Source organism: Pagrus pagrus (genome assembly GCF_965226575.1).
Source record: "Pagrus pagrus genome assembly, chromosome: 2".
NCBI classification, from domain to species: Eukaryota; Metazoa; Chordata; class Actinopteri; order Spariformes; family Sparidae; genus Pagrus; species Pagrus pagrus.
The window spans coordinates 22172207-22190726 of NC_140186.1; the positions used below are offsets into that span (position 1 = coordinate 22172207).

The window sequence follows — 18520 nt, forward strand, 5'->3', positions numbered from 1 at the left end:
TCACAGTGATAATGACGTTAATGCTTCCTATTTTCCAATTTACAGTAATTGTGACTAATCACATAATCAGTGAAACATGAACATGCACACTTCCGATTGTTTAATAAATCCAGCATTTTTAATTGTGAAGCTATGAACAATTGAATTATATAAAAAAATACAATTTTAAAAAATAATATACACAACTGACACTCACTTGTGTAGCATGTAAGAACCTCCAGCTTTATGTTGTCTAATTCAATGTGGTATCTCCCGACACACCATACAGAAACGGCACACTCACTCATCAGCTTTTGTTGGGAGTTTCAAAGAGGAGTAAAAGGCAAACTCTCTTCCCATGACTCCTTCCATCTATCTCTTCAGGAGGAGGAAAAACCCGAGCTTAAGCCTGTTGTTGTTGTTGGCGCTGTTTAGCAGTGGCGCTTTTTTGATTGACAGATACTGACTCAGCGGGAGGCAGCATGCCAGATAGAGGGAAAGGGAGGGAGGGAGGCTGAGAAAAAGAAGTCAACGATATTGGAGGAACAAGAATGGGGCTGAAAGAGAAATCAAGGCGAGGGAGACGAACAAACATAATGACAGAGGGAGAAACAGAAAGAGAGAGAAATGCTAACCCCAGGACTGTTCTACATCTGTTTGAGGCAGCAGCGAACGGCAGTGTTACTTTTGCAGATCTTACCCACAAATAATGACAAGCAAACTCATAATGTTCTATTATGTTACAGAGTCACACTGCCCTGCATGTGTATGAACATATATGACACTCTGTGGATACTGTGCCGATACAACAGTATGTGTTGTTTCGTTTCTATGTGTGTTTTGCATATTGTTGCAGCCTCTGTAACACTATGTCCTGGCTCTCTTTAGTTGTCTGTCTTCTAGGAGTACCCGCATGAAGAGCACCATCACGGGCGGTTGACTACACCTAGAGAAGGTGTGGCCAAAAGTTATAAAAGGGCTGATTCCCTAGGTCTGCTCACAGCAGCCTCCCACATGGCCTACACCTTAGACTAGTTTGGTTTTTAGGTTAGTTTCTTTTACTTTGACCCCCACACACACTTTACTCAACTGTGCATGTTTTTCATTTTTAATTTTTCCCTTTCAATTATGTTTGGACTATCTGTTATAGTGTTTTAGCCAAGTTTGTAATGAGAGAGGTCCCTGGGTCAGATCCAAGAGGATTGCCCATTTGTTGCAAACCTGGCACAAACTAGAGGGTCCACACATAACTGAAAGGAGACGACAAGTACTCACTAAACTAAACATAACACCAATGAATTATAAGAATTTTGGGTATCACTGGTGCAGCTCATGCATGGTTGAGTGTGTGATAAGTGTGTGTAGCAGGTGTAGCCAGCCAACTCAGTCGACTGCCCTCTTCATGCTGGCACTCCTGGAAGGCAGACAACTAGAGGGAGACAGGAGAGAGATTTAGAGAAGCCGTCAGTATCTATAATAGAGCTGTGATCATGGTTAACAACATAGATGCTATACAACATAGGTCTAAAGGCAATACAGCCCTGAGTGGTAAAGACACATATAAACAAGTTATGTTGCACAGGTCTGTCCATTTGTGATTGTTCAGGAAGGTGTTAACAACCAGATCCTCACAATATTAGAACAGCAGATGCTGCTTCAGCACTATGGAGAGCTCCTTGTTCAGCACTGGTACACAGTGGAGCTGTCCATGGTGCTGAAATACTGCTTTTAACCAGCGGCAGCTATTTTATGCAGCATTTATCTCTGGGACTGTTAAAAACAACTGCTACAAATTAACACTCACAGAAGCAATCTTCAACTTTTCAGATGGGACACAGTCGCTTTAGTGGTTTTTTTTTGGTTTTTTTAAATACGCCACCATGCAACGGCTTTCTTCCTGTGGTGTGGTTACAGAAATAGAAAAAGATACTCACAGAAAAATATTCTTATGAATGCTCAAGAGAAGAAGTAGAAATGTCATAGCATGTCATGATGAATAGGCCTCCTTGAGTGTGTGAGAAAGCCACAGAGTCTTTACCAGACACAAATGAACAAGAGACAAGCATTATGAGTGTCAAGCCTGCTAAAGTAGAATACATAGCCACAGCCCATCCAGGTAGTGCAGCTGCTGAGTCCAGCCATCAGTCTCACTTTGTTCCTGCTAGCATTACAAAACTGTCATTGGTTAGTAATTTACAGGCAGGTGACAGCAGATACACCAGAACAGACTGTATAAACTGAGATTGTGAGGCTGTAGGTGTAATGATATCATTATTTTGTCAGCCTGGCCGATAAAAAGTCATTTCTATCTTTTCAAATATTTAAGAGAAAAGTGTACTTTTGAATAAAATGATGAGTTAGTGGGTACCTTAGCTTTGATTTTTGGAACATCATATCTCAAACTCGCATAGATTTGCCAGGCAGGATTGCTATTTTCTTGCCTAGCTGTGTAATGAATTGAATCTAAAACGCCGCTCTACTGTGTTGTTGCTAAACTTTTTCCTCTGATAGTCGATATGCTGTTGAGAAGTGGCAAAAGATAACAGCTTTCAACCATCAATTTGTAACCAAGCAGTTTAATGAATGTTTATCCTTTACCCGCTGAGGCAGATATTCTTAAAGGTAGGATGTGACTGGATATCTCCATGAGATGACAGCTGGTCCATAGTGGGGAAAGTTTCCTACTGACCAGGCTGGGGACCAGTGTGTTCAGTGAACCTGCCAATCAAACAACATCAGCATCTCTATTTTTCCTTTGCTTCACCTCTTTTCTTCCCTCTCTTTATACTGTATCGCTCTTCACATGGCCTCTCTCTCATTTTCCCTCTCCATTTCCATCATACACTAATTAGTCTCATGGGTCCAGAAAAAAACGAAAGACATCATTGGATGGAGATAAATCCAGACAGAGACAAATGAGAACAACTTTTCACTCCGGAGCCTCTATAAATAGAGACGGTAGTAGAAAGCAGCCACTTTAACACCAAAGGAGAGCTACAACAAACAGCTGCATCACATGAAGCAGATAACACACTGATAAAGGAGACTGACGTCTTCAGAACAACCACAGTGCAGCTTGTTTGTTTGAACAGCTTAGAACAAAGTTTTAGTGTGGTGCCAAAGTGTGGAACTAATATCATGGGGGAGAAGGAGACCAAGGGACCTATCCTGCCTCTGACCCACAGTCAACTTGGTTTTCTTTAAACATGAATGCAGTATCACTCTGACCATAACCAAGTAAACAGATAAGATCATTATTATCTGCTATTTCCAGATGTTGGATATTGTGTTTTTTTTTTTTTTTTTTTAACAATGCAATAATATTTTCATCTATAAATATGTTGTTTTAGTGGTTAGCAAAACACGTAGGTCTCCAATTTACATCATTTGCAACTACTGATACTGTTTTTGTGATAGTTATTTAATGATCTTTAAATATATTTTTTCCTGTTTTTGTGCACATTTATCTGTTGTTTTGAAGTTGTTTTTTGATTTTGATGTTGTCTCTTGTATAAATCGTTTAGTACTGGATAAGTATCACTGTAGTGTTAGGATAGTATTATATTGAAAATGGAGGATTCAGTGTAGGAATGGTTGTCCTCTTGAAGGTACAAAGGCTGCAATACCACCCCAAGTACACCAGCACGCATCATAACAGGGTTAGGACAAGATATTGATACGGCAATATATCACATTGCTTCCTCTTGCTTTAAGTTATTGACACACTTATCAAATATTGACAAATATCAATATTTCTATTAAAACATGGAGGCGGACCAAACAGATTCCCTTGACTATCTGACTACCAGACATCACAATGTATCATAGATGTTTGCAATGTAAAGTAGAAGTAGATTAACAGAACAGCTGTATCATGATACCACCGTTATCATGGGCAGCATTCTGTGATAGTATGATATTGTGAGTTATTTTGTGATTCCCACCCCTGGGTCATGAGCTGAACTTTTCCATCTGCTACAGATCTATTACAGTATCAAACCTTCCTGTACTTTTTTACTTCTTTTTTTTTTGTTTCTGTCCTTCTCTCTAATGCTGTAATACCTTTGTCCTCTGTCTGTCACAGGCTGTTTATATGGCAACAGCTGTTGTGCTTTTGGCTCAGTTCTATCTTTGTGTCTGTGTGTATGTGAGCGAGAGGGAGTGGGAGAAAGAGAGAGAGCAAGAGTTGTCCTTTTAAGTCTTCTCTTTTTACACTAGGCCTGCAGCAGAACCTCGTAAATCTGTTGGAATAGTGGACGCCTCACTGCACAGGAGCTGTGTTTGTGTGTGTGCGTCTGTGTGTGTTCAAGTGTGTACGCATGGTTTGTTTGCCCATGTTCCTGTGTGTTTGCTGGTGCATGCAGCTGCAGTGTGATTTTGTCTGTCTATGCGTGTGTTTGCTTGTTGTTTGTGTGGACTTTTTGTGTGCGTGTGAGTTTCTCGGACTGGCGGCATGTTTGGGTGTGCGGTTGTGTGGTTATGTGTGTGTGTGTGAGAGTGTGTGTGATCCATCCACTGGCTGAACACCTGAGTGCCCCCAGTGACAGAGAGGGATGGCAGCCTGTCCAAACCAACAACCTACAGCCAACACAGAGCGCTCCCAATTCCGTTGGCTTAGTGTTTTATCACACTGGCTCAAACACACACACACGTGAAAAACAAATGTACATGCATGAAAACAACAGTTTGTTGCATGTGTATGTATTTGACATGAAACCCCTTGTTGAGTTTCTCCTCACACACTTGCTCCCCACCAGTGTTGCAACTGTTTTTATTTGCATATTTTACCATTTAGTAGCCCCAGAGAACCTGCTTCTACTTGTAAAAATGTTATAACATATTGGATTTTAATGTAGATTTTCCCAAATTATTATTAGAAAATGTTACAAAATCATTTGCAAAGACAATAATTAGTATTTAACGGAGTAAATCAGAAAATGAAAGGAATATCTTTTTCAGCATAACAGTTAGTGTAGTAACCCTGATAATGGACTGTGTATTTATCTGAGAAATATCTGTGAAGGCAAATGATACAAACAATTTCAGGAAAGTCTACAAAATATAAATGATCATGAATATAAGTCAAAAGCAAACCAAACTGAGGTAAAAAACAAAAACATGAACACGTCTATGGAAAATGTGAAGCACAGATGAGATGGACAGAAATGATCAAACAACACAAACAGACAGAAATTAGATTGGTGCACAACATAATGCTCAGCTCAAAGTCGTAAATCATTAGTGATGAGTTAAAAAAAACCAAGCAATAGTTGCCTGGAAATAGAAGTAGGCTACCAGATAACTTTTAATAGCTGAGAAAATCCTTGATCATGAAATAATATTTCAATACAATAACATTCTTACAGAAATAAGAAAGAAGTGCCTGTGATTTATAAAGCCAATGTATTTTTTGCCCTACCTATTTTCTAACCAGTTAATAAGTATAGATGTTGATGCTACTGATAACCAGAACACCTCCGGTGCAGTAATTTCTCACATCATTTTGACATTCATTTTCTAATAGCTGTCTGCATTCTCTCTCCCTCTGCCCTTACAAAACAAAACCTTCTTCTCTTCTGTAATCTTTCTTCAATATGTTGGTGTCACATAATGGTAGGAATGAATAAAACTCTATTTGATAGCGAAAGGTACAATTTGAATAAACAGTATTGATTATCAATGCAATTTCCAACACATATCATGTTCCCTCTTAATAACCCCACAGTGCTTGATATTTGCCACTCACCTATGTATAGTAAACGCTCTCCTTGGGAGCTTGCATTAAAAAGACTAGAAGAAAGAGAAACAGAGAGAGAGAATGTCAAGGCCATCAGAAGTGGAGTGATATTGAAGCTGCAGTATTGATTGCGTATAAGCAGATGAGAGGAGAGCCGGACCGTGTGATGCGGGCTGACAGATACATTGGATCGCCCTCAGCACTTCATGTATAGCAACAGCACCAGTCGGCCATGCACGCATACTAATTACACTTTGATATGGATTCAAGCTATGAAACCAAATCCTGAGCTGTCTGACTGTCTGTCTCCAAGTCCCTCAGTCCATCTTTCATTCATTATCCACCTGTGTGTCCATGGCGAATCCATCCACATCCACCCATCTGTCAATTTATCTAGCTTTCACATACATTATCAGGCAGCACACGTGTGAATCTGCTCCCACTCTCCGCCTTCATTTGCATCGTCCACCAAGCTGAATCTGACTTGACACATACTTCACATCCCACATGTATTAACATTCATTTAGGTACATAATGAGAGAGGATGACACTCTGCATGAGTTTCCCTTTTCATCAGAAGTGTCTCCTACAGGACATGCTGAGAAGCTCCGTTTTACATCAGTAAAGGAAATCTCCGCGGAAGTGCAATCACAGCAGGAGACTGAAACAAAATGTATGATCAAGTTTTCCATTGACAGATATTTGCCATCATTCTAATAATATCCTGAGTCATATAGCTTCAAGCCTGAACCAAACCATGAGCTCTTATCCACTGCAAAGAACCCCTGTGGCTTGTCATATCAGGGAAAATTTGAGATTGCCTATTTGTCCTAATGAATTTGAGTTTTCTTTTATGTGAATTGGAGCTGCTTGAAAGATGAAAGTCATTTTAAAGTAATATCTCCTGTCCTCTCTGATTATTAGCTCTTGTTAAAGTAGTGGTGTTTATTTTAAGCTTTTATGGGGGGGGGAACTTAATCATATGTTTCTCTACCTTCTTAATTTCCTCTCATTTGTCTCTTTCTTCTTCTCCCTGCTCCTCTTCATCTACTCATAGTACTCAAAGTGAGGAGCTGAGCTTCACTCTGGTGTCATGTGGGGATACAGTGTTGGAGTGTGTTTTAGTGTCTACTTATCTTGGTTTGTAATACAGGTGTGTGTAGACTGCCTGAATTTATTACCGCCTCATCATGTTGATATTTAATTCGATTTAATACTGGTTATGTGTTACCTTGAACCGATCGTGTAGTGGGAGGAATCACCTTAACACGTTATTTGAAAGTGTGTAAGACATGCCTTTTGTTGAGCTACTTTCCCTGACCTCTGTCCCTACCACATCATCAGAAAAGAAAAACAATAATCCTGCTGTCCATATCTAATTGGCTCTGTATTGGCTCTGCTGAGATCACTGTTAGATCGCATTTGATGGTATGCTGTTATGGTAACCATGGTGACGTGGCTCCAGTAAGTGTTGTTTTTATGGCTGTCAGGACATTATGATGTTAATAAAGTTAGGTCATGCTGTGCAGGGCCTCCAGGCTTTGGTGCACCATGGGATTGATTGATGACTCTGTTGTCAGTTCAATCTAAGAAATGCACTGGAAGAGGGAGGGAGGGAGGGAGGGATGAGGTGAGGACAGAAGAGGGGGGAGGAAAAGGATGAGAACAAAATGGATTGGTCAAGAACAGAGAGCGGAAAGGAAGAAAGAAATGAAGTGAGCGTGGAAGGCAAGAGGAGGAAGTGGTGGAAATAGAGAGAGTTAGGCAAGGACAGAAAGATGCTTTATCTCAGAATTAAGAGGGAAGGAAACAAATGGAAAGTTTGAGATATCACTGGAAAAGAATGAGGGAAAGAAGAACGACGAATGAAAAGAGAGAGCTAAGTGAAGAAACAAGTTGCAAAGGGCAGGGAGTGACTAAAGGCTGTGTGAAAATTATGACAAATATTGTAATCGAAATTGGGAAACTATGGGGGAGGAGAAAAGGAGTTGGATTGATAACTGTGCACGGCTGTGACTGAAGTGAGACAGAAATACACACACGAGACAATGAATGAGTCAGTGACAGAGCATAAGTGAGGAAGCTTCCAGCAAATCACCCAGAGAATGAGTAAGTCACGAAAACTGACCACACACAAGAAGTGACACGGAATTATGTAACTCAGTGTCACTTGTGAATTGGTTGAATTGGAGATTTGGTTTTCATTGGTTGTATTAGTTTATTGGCTGATTCACATTCTTGCCCTTGCGAAACACTCATGCATAAACTGACACACACACATAGATGTACAGTATGTGTTCACCTATTGATTCCCGCTGTCGATACATGCAAGAAAAAAATATTTATATTAACATTCTAGAGCGCCACACACACAGCAAACACAAGAGCAGGTACACACACTCTGCCATTGATTCTGTGTGGATGCTGAATACTGAGATAAAACGATCAGCAGCCCATTCCAATGCCTTATTCCACAGCAATACCCCACAACTGATTGTATGCATTGTGTCTGCACAGGCTGAACAGATGCACTCAAAAAGCGAAACAGATGAACCAGCTGAGATTTGTGCAGGATAATTTCTTCACAGTGAAGAGGGAAATCATCATTAATTCATTAGCCCACTTGACAAACATCAAGCCCTTTCCACTTGCATTGATATGTCTCATATCCATCTTTTCCTTTATATAGACTAAATGGATTGCATTAAGACCAAAAATTAAATGCATATTTGGTGCTCTCATTAAAATTAGCTTCATCTTTCATTTGCCAATAAAACGTATTGCGAAATTTAAATTTTCTTCTCATTAAATGGTAAATGGTAAATGGTCTGCATTTATATATTACCTCCTTTAAATCTGATGTTGAATGCTGTGTTTCTTCTTGTTCTCCATTTTCAGCAAATACATATTGCTGTGCTTACATTTTAGTCTTTGTTACTCATAGACTCAGACTTCATCGTTAATGCAGCCAAACATATTTCTGTGCACCTCCTGAGACGTTTTGGTTGATCGGGTCTTCATTGCGTCTTGGGTGCACTTCCGTCTGGATTTGATGTGTTTTTGCTCTGTCTTATCACAGTTCAGTCACCTTGTATCTCTGTTAATTCAGGTGGAAAATGGCTCCTCGAGTGTAAAGGAAAACACATCAGATTTTTATAGCACACCAGCACAGTGCAACACTGGTCAGACTGGTGTTGTTGGTTTATTATTCCAGGCTTTTCACATGGAACGATGAGATAGGTTAACCTCATTTTGTCTGTGACAGTTTTCTTTGAGATGTTGTTAATATAAGGAAAGGTAGTGAAGCTTTTCAGAAAGATAGGAAGCTTATAAACTGATCACCATCAGTACATTTTTATCATTTATCAGGATGGGAGAACATATGCGCACCTGTGGTCAGATGATATAGTCCCACAATATCCATAAAACAGTCTCATAACTACAAACAGAAGTTCAACTTTGTAAGTTTAGATGATGTTCATTTATTGCTTTAACATCAGTAACTCATTGAGCAAACATCAGTAAAACACTGAGCTTTACTTTGTTGTGTCTGAGAATCAGGACCCATGTGGAGACAGATTACAGGTTGATATTTGCTTCTCAGACTTTTTGACCAAAAACCCAACAAAACTTTAACAGGCCAAGTCTGCATTTTCCTTTTTCCTGCAGGCAAAGCAAAAGTCAGCATTTTTTGTTTCGCATCAAGGCTTGTTGGTATCATCGTGTGAGACTATATGGAGAAAAAGCATTGCAGGGGGGAAGGAAATCAAGTCGGTGAGGTGTTAAGGTCATGCAGCCTCAGCAAATAAAGACATAATGTGTGTGTGAGAGAGAGACTGATAAAGGGAGAAAGAGGTGCCGAAGTGAGATAGGAAGTGAATTAGGGAGCGAGAGGGGAGAGAGAGAGGGGGGATTTGAGGTAGAGAGAGCAGTGTAAAGAGAGTGAGAGAGAGTTAGAGAGTCAGAGATGGACAGAGATAGTAGTGCCTTGCAGCCAGTGTCCATATCTCTTGCTACCAATGACTTCTGCTGCTGCACTACAACTAATGGACTCTGTCCTCCTCTGCTGTCTTATCTGGCCCCTCTCTCTTTCTCTTTCTTTCTCTCTACTTTCTATCTCTTACTACCTGATGCCATTCTATCTCTCCACTTCACCGCTCCACCTCTATCTCATTTTTATCACGCGGTGCCTCTATATTCCTCTCTCCCTTTCTATGTTCGTCTGTTTTATCTCTTTATTTTTCCCTGTTTCCATCCTCCCCACCACCAGGGACGAACCCCCCCAAGTTCAGCCTCTCTTCTCTCTCGTTTCCTTTCCTGAAGATGTTTGTCGAGCATCTGTGCAGAGCTGAAGAGTTTCAGGTGTCACTCAAAAATGAAAATACCGAGTGAAAAATAAAAAAGAAAGAAATATTAGATGGATGAAACTACTAAAGTAACTTCAGCTGACAAATGGCAACGTTTGTAGTGACATCAGCCTCTCATGAATTAATAAAAATATGTTTCAGGTATTACCTTGAAATCTCAGGTCAGGATACATTTTTCTGTCAGAGAAAAAACAAAAAAACCTCTTAAACTCTGTGTCAGTTGGCGTGGCGAAACCCAACCTGAGCACGGACATATTTTTACATTTTTATACCCAACAGGGTTGGGTTTCCAAGCTGTACAGTGCAAAGAGATATTTCCTCCCTTAAATATAAGTGAATTGAAATAAATGTTTCCTAAAAATGAGTGATTCTTACATATACTTTTCATATTTGTGTCCCTTTCAGATGACCCAGGAGCAGTATATACTTGCAGCGCAGCCCAACCCGCTCCATCAGCGGGGGGCGTCGGTGTGTGGCGCACAGGTTTACCCAGCAGTGGGAATCTACGGCTGGAGGAAGAGATGCTTGTACTTCTTCATCCTCCTCCTCCTCGTCACCATGATTGTCAACCTGGCGCTGACCATCTGGATCCTCAAAGTCATGAACTTCACTCCGGTAAGAGCCGCGTGTGTTGATGTCATTAAAATGCCAGGGTGTTATATGGTGTTGTGTTTATGTGGGAGTTTATGTGAGAAAGCTGTGGTTTAAAAGGTTTTGCTGTAATGTAACGCAACATGAGAGGGATGATAAAATCAAAGGGGATTCAACAGGAGTGTGTGTGTGTGTGTGTGTGTGTGTGTGTGTGTGTGTGTGTGTGTGTGTGTGTGTGTGTGTGTGTGTGTGTGTGTGTGTGTGACCTACTCATACTATGTGTGTGCATAATAGTTGCACCAGTATATCAAGTGGATGTTTTTTTCTTTGATTTAAAATGAACTCATCCAATTAGTGGTGGCCACTATTGATGGATTTACTGTAAGCTTACATATCATTAGTTAAATTGTCACTGCACCGGTTAGTATCTTCATGTTATTATTCTTTTGGAGTGTTTTTTGTGCACCCATTCAAGACTGAGTTTCTAAAAATAACACTGCTAATTTCTGAATAGTTAATGCTTAAAACTTTTGTTTTTATAAAATCCCCTTTTGTGATCGTTCGAGTCTTGTCTAAATTAAACTTGCATTACAAAATGATATCTCTTAAAAGTTCTTTGATTAACAAAGGGATGTTGCACATTGTTTATACTGCCAGACCACTTTGCTCTGCTGAGGGTCTCTAGTGGTCTCAGTTTGGCATAATTTCTTTGTTCCACTGCCAAATATAGCCAATGTTTATATTTAACTAATAAGAATCTCTAGTGAATGTGTGAACTACAGTATTCCCCCTGTCCTTAAACAGTGGAAGCTAGAAGTAATGTAACATATGTAGAGCCTCAAAACTTTGGAGTGAAGAGGTCCCTTTTCTGTTTTTTACTGACAGTATTATGCTCCACTACTTCTTGGTTTAGTTAAGGAAAATATGGCAGATGTGGTGTAAAAGGATCTTGACTGTCGTATGATTCATTTTTGTAACAAAATGTATCATACAGTCTGTGTTGTTGTAGAAGACAATGACAGAGGACATACAGTATGTGTTGTTTAGTTTGGTGGTCTTTGTTGAGACTAATGGTGACATGGCCTTTGCAATGACACCACTTCCTATCAATTAGCCCTCTGTGAAACAGTGAAATCAGTTCAAATGTTCAAAAATCATCTCAAAACCTGTTTTTATCCATTGGATTTCTTGTGGCTGATCTCCTTTTTATTTTGTATTGCTCTTATTTTGTGATTTTAACAGAATGTCCTTATTTCCATTATTTTTTGTTATTGCTGTTGATGTTTCAATATGCTTTGCAAGCACTGCTCTGGAAATCCCTTTGATACACAATGATTTTGTGCTTTTCAAATACAAAATCAGTACATTTAGACTGACTAAAGCAGTAAAATCCACTGTAGGAAATAACGTTTGCTTTGATCTGGAAACATATTCATTTTAAACTTACCGAACACTAAAATACTAACAACAAGCCCTTAGTAATAATATATATATTTTTTTATCCATCTCGAGTCAAAGCTAGCCTCTTGTCTTTTTTCAACCTAGACTTTCTGAACATGTCATCCAGGGGTAACAGCCCCCATACATCTAATATCCCATATTGCCTTGGGGCTCAAGAAACTTCACTGTGATAGTATATATGTAAATGAGGTAGAATTTGACCCCTGCAAACCTCTGCTAAAGCCTGCCCACATTATGCCTTATGTTTCAAGAAACGACTTCAAATATAAGATAGGTGGGGGGGAAAACCAGCTAAATACGCCTGAGGCAAGGCAGCCAGGACGAAGCATGAAAGAGCAGTAGATATTTCATAGGCTACAGTATACTGTTGTGTGAAAAACAGAGACAGTATGAGAGACCAGGGAATACAGGAGGAGTTTTAAAGGCAGGGAGGGAGTTAAAAATAGATAAAAGTGCACGAAGAGAAGTATAGAAGTTTAGTAGAGACATTGTTTTTTGTTTTATTTTAAGAGACAACGATACTGTAGAAAACACAGTGATGCTGGAATAAAAACATTTCAGAATCACACTTGACCTCTCTTTTGGGTCCTGTTTTCTGTCAGCTGACAGACTTTAGACTGATATTGAAATAAATATTGCACAGATTAATATCCTGTGTGTTATCCTACATCAGCGCCCCTTCGGCTGCCCAGCTATAAATTGAGTTTGACAGAGAGTTGCTGGCGGAGTAGAGATCAGTATGGCTGGCAGAGTAGGGGAAAACAAAACCAAACAAAAAAAGTAGTGAGACAGGCAGAAAACAATTGGATTGTTATGGAGGCCTGGAGGAAGGAAGGACATGTGGTGGGAAGGATGGCTTGAAGAAGAGAGTGATAAAAATAAGGCGTAGGGATGATAGGGTTGAGCAAGTGTCTGTCTACATGTGGTTTACAGTAACTGTATAGTGTCTGAACACCCACACTCACATATTCCCTGCTGTCCTGTGCCTCCGGAGTCCTCCAAGACCTAGAGAGGTATCTGTTTCACTACCTGACGGAAACAATGTCAGTGGACGATGACTTGACAGAGACAGATTGGAGATACATTCACATACACTGTTACAGTTCAGCGGGTGAGCTGTTTTGCTGTTTTGGTGAGGAGTTTAATTACAGAAAAGAACCACGATGTTCATGATTATTCAGTATGGCAGACACTGAATCCTTGGAGACCAATCCTTTGAAGTGTTCAGCCTATAAACCTATACTCAACCATAATTAACAGGTAGTTTCTACTTATCACCAAAATGTTATTATTAGACTATAACTCTACATAAAACCTGAATACTGTTGGAGAAGGCAACACCAGCTAGAGCATAAACAGTCTTTCCAAGGGAAACAATATCCCTGTCTTGCTCACAGTTTCAAAAATTAACAAAGTTAATATAACAGTATTAAACCCTATTAGTATAATTATTATGTCAATTGATGAATGGAAGCAAGTGGTTATTTAGGCTTATAGTGGAAACAGACAACCTTAGTAGTGGTGTTATTGTTAACACTGCTTTGGCAAAGACAAATGGATAATTTCCCTTTTCCTCAGAGTAGCAGCTACCAACAACACAGGAAAAAAGTAGTTTGTTAATTCATGTGGTCTATACTGGGGATGAGAAAGCAGATAGAAATGGTGCCAGTCTGACTGGATCGTCAGTCAGCCTTCATTTTCCCAGTAGATTTTGTAGCCAGACAGAAATTGGGAACTAATCAAAACACTGATGGTGTAATTATTCTAAAGGCATTAAGTTAAAGTAAAATAATGTATCAATTGCCAGTTTAAATTAATGTTGTTGTTCTTTTGAACCCACTGTGACCCAACACTGGCATTTGCACTTGTTACACAACCATGCAGTACATTCTCGTTACACCCATTTGGTTTGTGGTTGAAGTTTCATCAAAAATGTCACATAGATACCAAATTAGCATTTCAAAGAATGTTGACAGGTGTTTTTGACTGCATTAAGCTGTAAAATGGACTTAACAAAGTGAAAATCACAAGTAAGAAAAGTGGTGTTTCCTCAAACACTGCTGTTTCCACTCGGAAACACACATAACCTTTGTGCTTATATGACAAACTCCAAAAATATTCATCAATCTTGACTAGTACAAAACTACTAGATTTGTATATTTTGATATCTGAGAGATTTGCAGGGAGCTGTTATGTTTCTGCTTGAAGAAACATTTTAAAGCTCTTTAACTGAATGCAAGGGGCATGCATGACCGGGGAGGGGAAATGTGGAGTGCAACTGGTTGTGTGGACCTTTTATAGAGCAGACATTTTTGACCTGTGAAACGCAGGTGAAGCTTAAAACATTATTAATCACAGTGTTGCATTGCTGGAACAGAGCTAACATTAATTTTCATTAGTTCCACCTGTGTGCTCTGATGCTAGCAAGGTTATCAAAACACAGTTTATCCTGCAAGCATAACAACATGTAAATAACAACACACCATTGTTTAATCTGAGGTGTCACTCTTGTGCAACATTGCATAAAGTTCAAATTCAGTTTTTTTTTTTTTTTTTAAATTTAACATTGTTGCCAGGTTTTGTTGACGCTTTGCACCTTCACAGTTTCAAATCGGTGCAGTTGCATACCTAAAAACTCCAAAGGGCTCTTTGTTATTATACGTCCAACGTAAGGGCAAAGGACAAACTCTCTCTCACACATGAACACACAAATTCAGAGCTGTGCTTCCTTTCGTCATAATTTCTCATTTCAGACTTGGCTATAGGGAGGTGCATCTTCTATAGCTCCATGATTGTCATTTTCATCGTCACCATTCAAATCACGTCTAACCGGCTGCCGTATAATGAAGGTCTTTCGCAAACTTTTTTGTTTTGTTCGGAGTTGCCAGATGCGATTCTCATTGTGATGGTGTGGGGAGAAAAAGAGATTTGCTTTTGAAGCGACAGGTTTGGCAGTAAATTGGAGAGGAGGGACTTGTTGGAAAAAGAGTTTCCGTGTGAGAGAGAGAGAGAGACAGACAGAGAGACAGAGACAGAGAGAGGGTGTATGTGCCAGCAATTATTCAGCAATAGTTCATGCTGATGTGGGTGTGTGTGTGTTCATGCTTGTGTGCGTCTATACAGACAAGTGGGTGTGTGTGTGTGTGTGTGTGTCCTCCCCTGAGTCCTTTGGGCTTTCACTGCAGAGAAATTCAATTTCAGTTGTCACTCACCAATCAGCCTGCCTAATTCCTGGTCTGGACGGCACTATGGTGGCGCGTGTGTGTGTGTGTGTGTGTGTGTGTGTGTGTGTGTGTGTGTGTGTGTGTGTGTGTGTGTGTGTGTGTGTGTGTGTGTGTGTGTGTGTGTGTGTGTGTGTGTGTGTGTGTGTGTGTGCATGCATGTGTGTGTGTCATCTCAATACCTGCTCAATCCATAATGTTTTGTCTCTTCATAACATGGTTTGTAGTGTGCTGACCTCATACAATATGTGCATACATATTTTGCCCCTCTTGCACACTGTAGTCGTACAACAAATGTGATTCATCAACATTCAGAATTGTATTTACGCTACAATGAATTCTGTCTCCACTAACACAATGTGGGTGCCAAGCATTCCCCTTGTGCTTATGGTAACAGCAGTATCTGCGTTTATAGAAAGTCTGTCACTCATGTGTTTAACTTTGTGCAGCAACTTTGTGCACTTTTAATCCTTAACCACATCAAACTTATAAATACCACATCAAAGTGATTGATGGTAGACAAATAACAATAAAACTGCCAGTTGTCTGCAATCCCTTTCAGCATTCTTACACATAGATGGCGATGATAAAAATTTACTGGCTGTGTGTGAAGTGTTTTTTTTTATTTTGAAATACTGATTGGCTGCCAACCAGTGGGGGCATACAATAAAACTTTATTCTTGTGGTACTTTTCAGATCAGAGTTACAGGGTGATTTAAAGACGATGAAACAACAATTGGAAAATCAATAAAATAGCCAACATTAATTAGGAATGGTGTTATGGCTGCATAAAATTATGTTACAACAGGAAAATGCAGCAGGAATAAAGCAGGCAAAAACAAGTCTAGCTTATGAGTAGCTCATAAAACTGAGGCAAGAGAGACAGACACAGTGTTCATGACAATATACTGTAGGTCAGTGTCACCAGAATGAGGGTTCAGGTGAAGTCTGGCCCATAAAAATAGACAATGGTTTAATTTTGCTCTTCAATCCAGCAATCCACATGAATTTTCGATTTGATTGTATATATTCGATATAATAATAATAATAGTACATTTTATTTATAATGCACTTTACATTTAAGCAATCTCAAAGTGCTTAAATGTAAAGTGCATGAATTGCATAACACATGTAATAGTCATAAGTCTCATATACGAGTACATTGAGAAATAACATGAATAAGCGTAACAATGTAGCCCACAGGGTTGTAAACATAAGAATAAGAATCACAATCCGCTTTGTTTGCCAAGGACATTACACATACACAGAATTTGACCCTGGTTTCCATCGCTCTCAGTTTACTACACAGAAATAGACATACAGCTAGTAACGAGGATGAGAAAACCAAAACAAATAATGTAATGTGTTGATCTCTTTACCTCAAGCAGCACCCAACCTTGTAGTCACCATTTAGCTACCTATTTCAATGATATAAACAACTAATATTTCCTGAACAAGACATGAATCCCACACCCTCTCTCCAACTGCCTGGACATTGGATAACCTCATAACTTTGCTTGTCATAATTCTGTCATATCTAACTGGAATGAGGTCACTGAGGTATGAGGTACAGGACCTTTATCCATTGGCATGGTCCTGAGTTTGCTTGATGCTCAGGTCCCCACAACAACGTGTTAAGATTTGATAGATGTTTATGTCAGCTCATCTACGTGCCTGTGCAACCTACGGTTACCAAATGAAATTGTAAAGGCAGTACATTTCTTATTGTTTTACTGTTTCCTGACATAAAAGAAAGGTCCTTCACTGAACTGTAAATACAAATACTGAGATGTTTCATGATGCCACAGGAGATTAAAAGGAAGAGAGCGAGGAGAAAGACCCCATTTAGTCACTGCTGTTTAGCAGACAATTTGAATTTCTCTCCTTCAGGCAAACAAGGTACAAAAGTACATGATCTCAATTAGCCGATGCAGTGCTCTTTGCTGTCACAGCTGCTTTTGTGATTTATGTTGAAGAGATATGTGTATTTTCCATAAACACCTTGCCTAGTGTAGCTTTAAGTTTCTTCACAAATAAACTAATCTGAGATCAGTTTAGTAAAGAGACAGAAAACAGAGAGATTGGAGTGAGGGAGGCGAGCAGGGACGATGTTGAATGATGCGTGGAAGAAGACAGATAGGAAAAAAGGAGGGAGAGGGAGTGGTGGCAGCAAGTGTGTGTGTGTGTGTGTGTGTGTGTGCCGTTTAAATAGAGTGTCCCATCATCTAAGCTGAGCTTCTTCCTCCTGTCATCTGCCTCTGGGGTCCTTGGGGACTTGGAGAGGTGTCTGTTTCACTGCCTTATGGAGTGGAAGTGAGTGGATGATGGGCTGGCAATAACGGGCAGAGTGTGGAGTTTGATGCGTGTCCGTGTGTGTGTTACAGGGTTCATCAAGGTACCGTCACCATCTAGTTCAGGGCCCCCTTCACACCTATGGTGTGTGAGTGGATGATGTATGTTGTATGTGTTGTATGCATGTCTACATGGGTCATCAACCACATAAAAGTTTTGTTTTCCAGGATCAACTACACAGGAAGATAAAGAGTCTGACTTCTGCAACTTTACTTGAAAATCTCGTCATCAGTACCATAAATTACATGAGTTAATACAAATATGGAAACTATTTAGCCCATGTAATACCATTTTTTATTGATAACATATGGTTAATTAATGTACACTACAGGGAGTTATGTATTCTACATCACATTGTACTTAATGTGAGGCCAATGATTAATATGAGAGCAATAGTGCCAGAAAAAGCTGTTGTAATTTAAATGTTCATAGTGTAATATAAGTATCATAAAATAGTTCACCCAGTATAATAATTACAATCATAACTCACTGACTGTGTGACAATGGAATTGCTTCATAACAACAGATTTCATAAAACCAAACATGTCACCACTTTATTGCATTAGGTTAAAGGCCACGAGGGTCATAATGTGGTAGGTCACAGCTACTGTATTGTCGGTGTGTATGTGTTCATTTGTTTGCTTGTGTGTATGCATGCATGCATGCTTGTCCACATGACCTTTGTCAGGTGTGTGTGTGTGTGTGTGTGTGTGTGAGAGAGAGAGAGAGAGAGGAGAGTAAAATGTGCTGTTGAAGGCAGTATAAGCTCCCAAACCTGCTGTACTCAGCTCCTCGTCTAGACCAGCCACCAT

General features: G+C 39.7%; 1 protein-coding gene across 4 annotated transcripts in view; it reads left to right on the top strand.

Annotated features, from left to right (window-relative positions):
- Nucleotides 1-18520, top strand: part of LOC311272887 (zeta-sarcoglycan-like) — a 335957-nt gene that overhangs the window by 177543 nt on the left and 139894 nt on the right. For all 4 annotated transcript variants that reach the window (XM_084379627.1, XM_084379626.1, XM_084379628.1 and 1 more), the window contains one exon: nt 10489-10698. In XM_084379627.1, coding sequence (XP_084235753.1) covers nt 10489-10698 — 210 coding nt within the window. The remainder of the gene's footprint in view (nt 1-10488; nt 10699-18520) is intronic.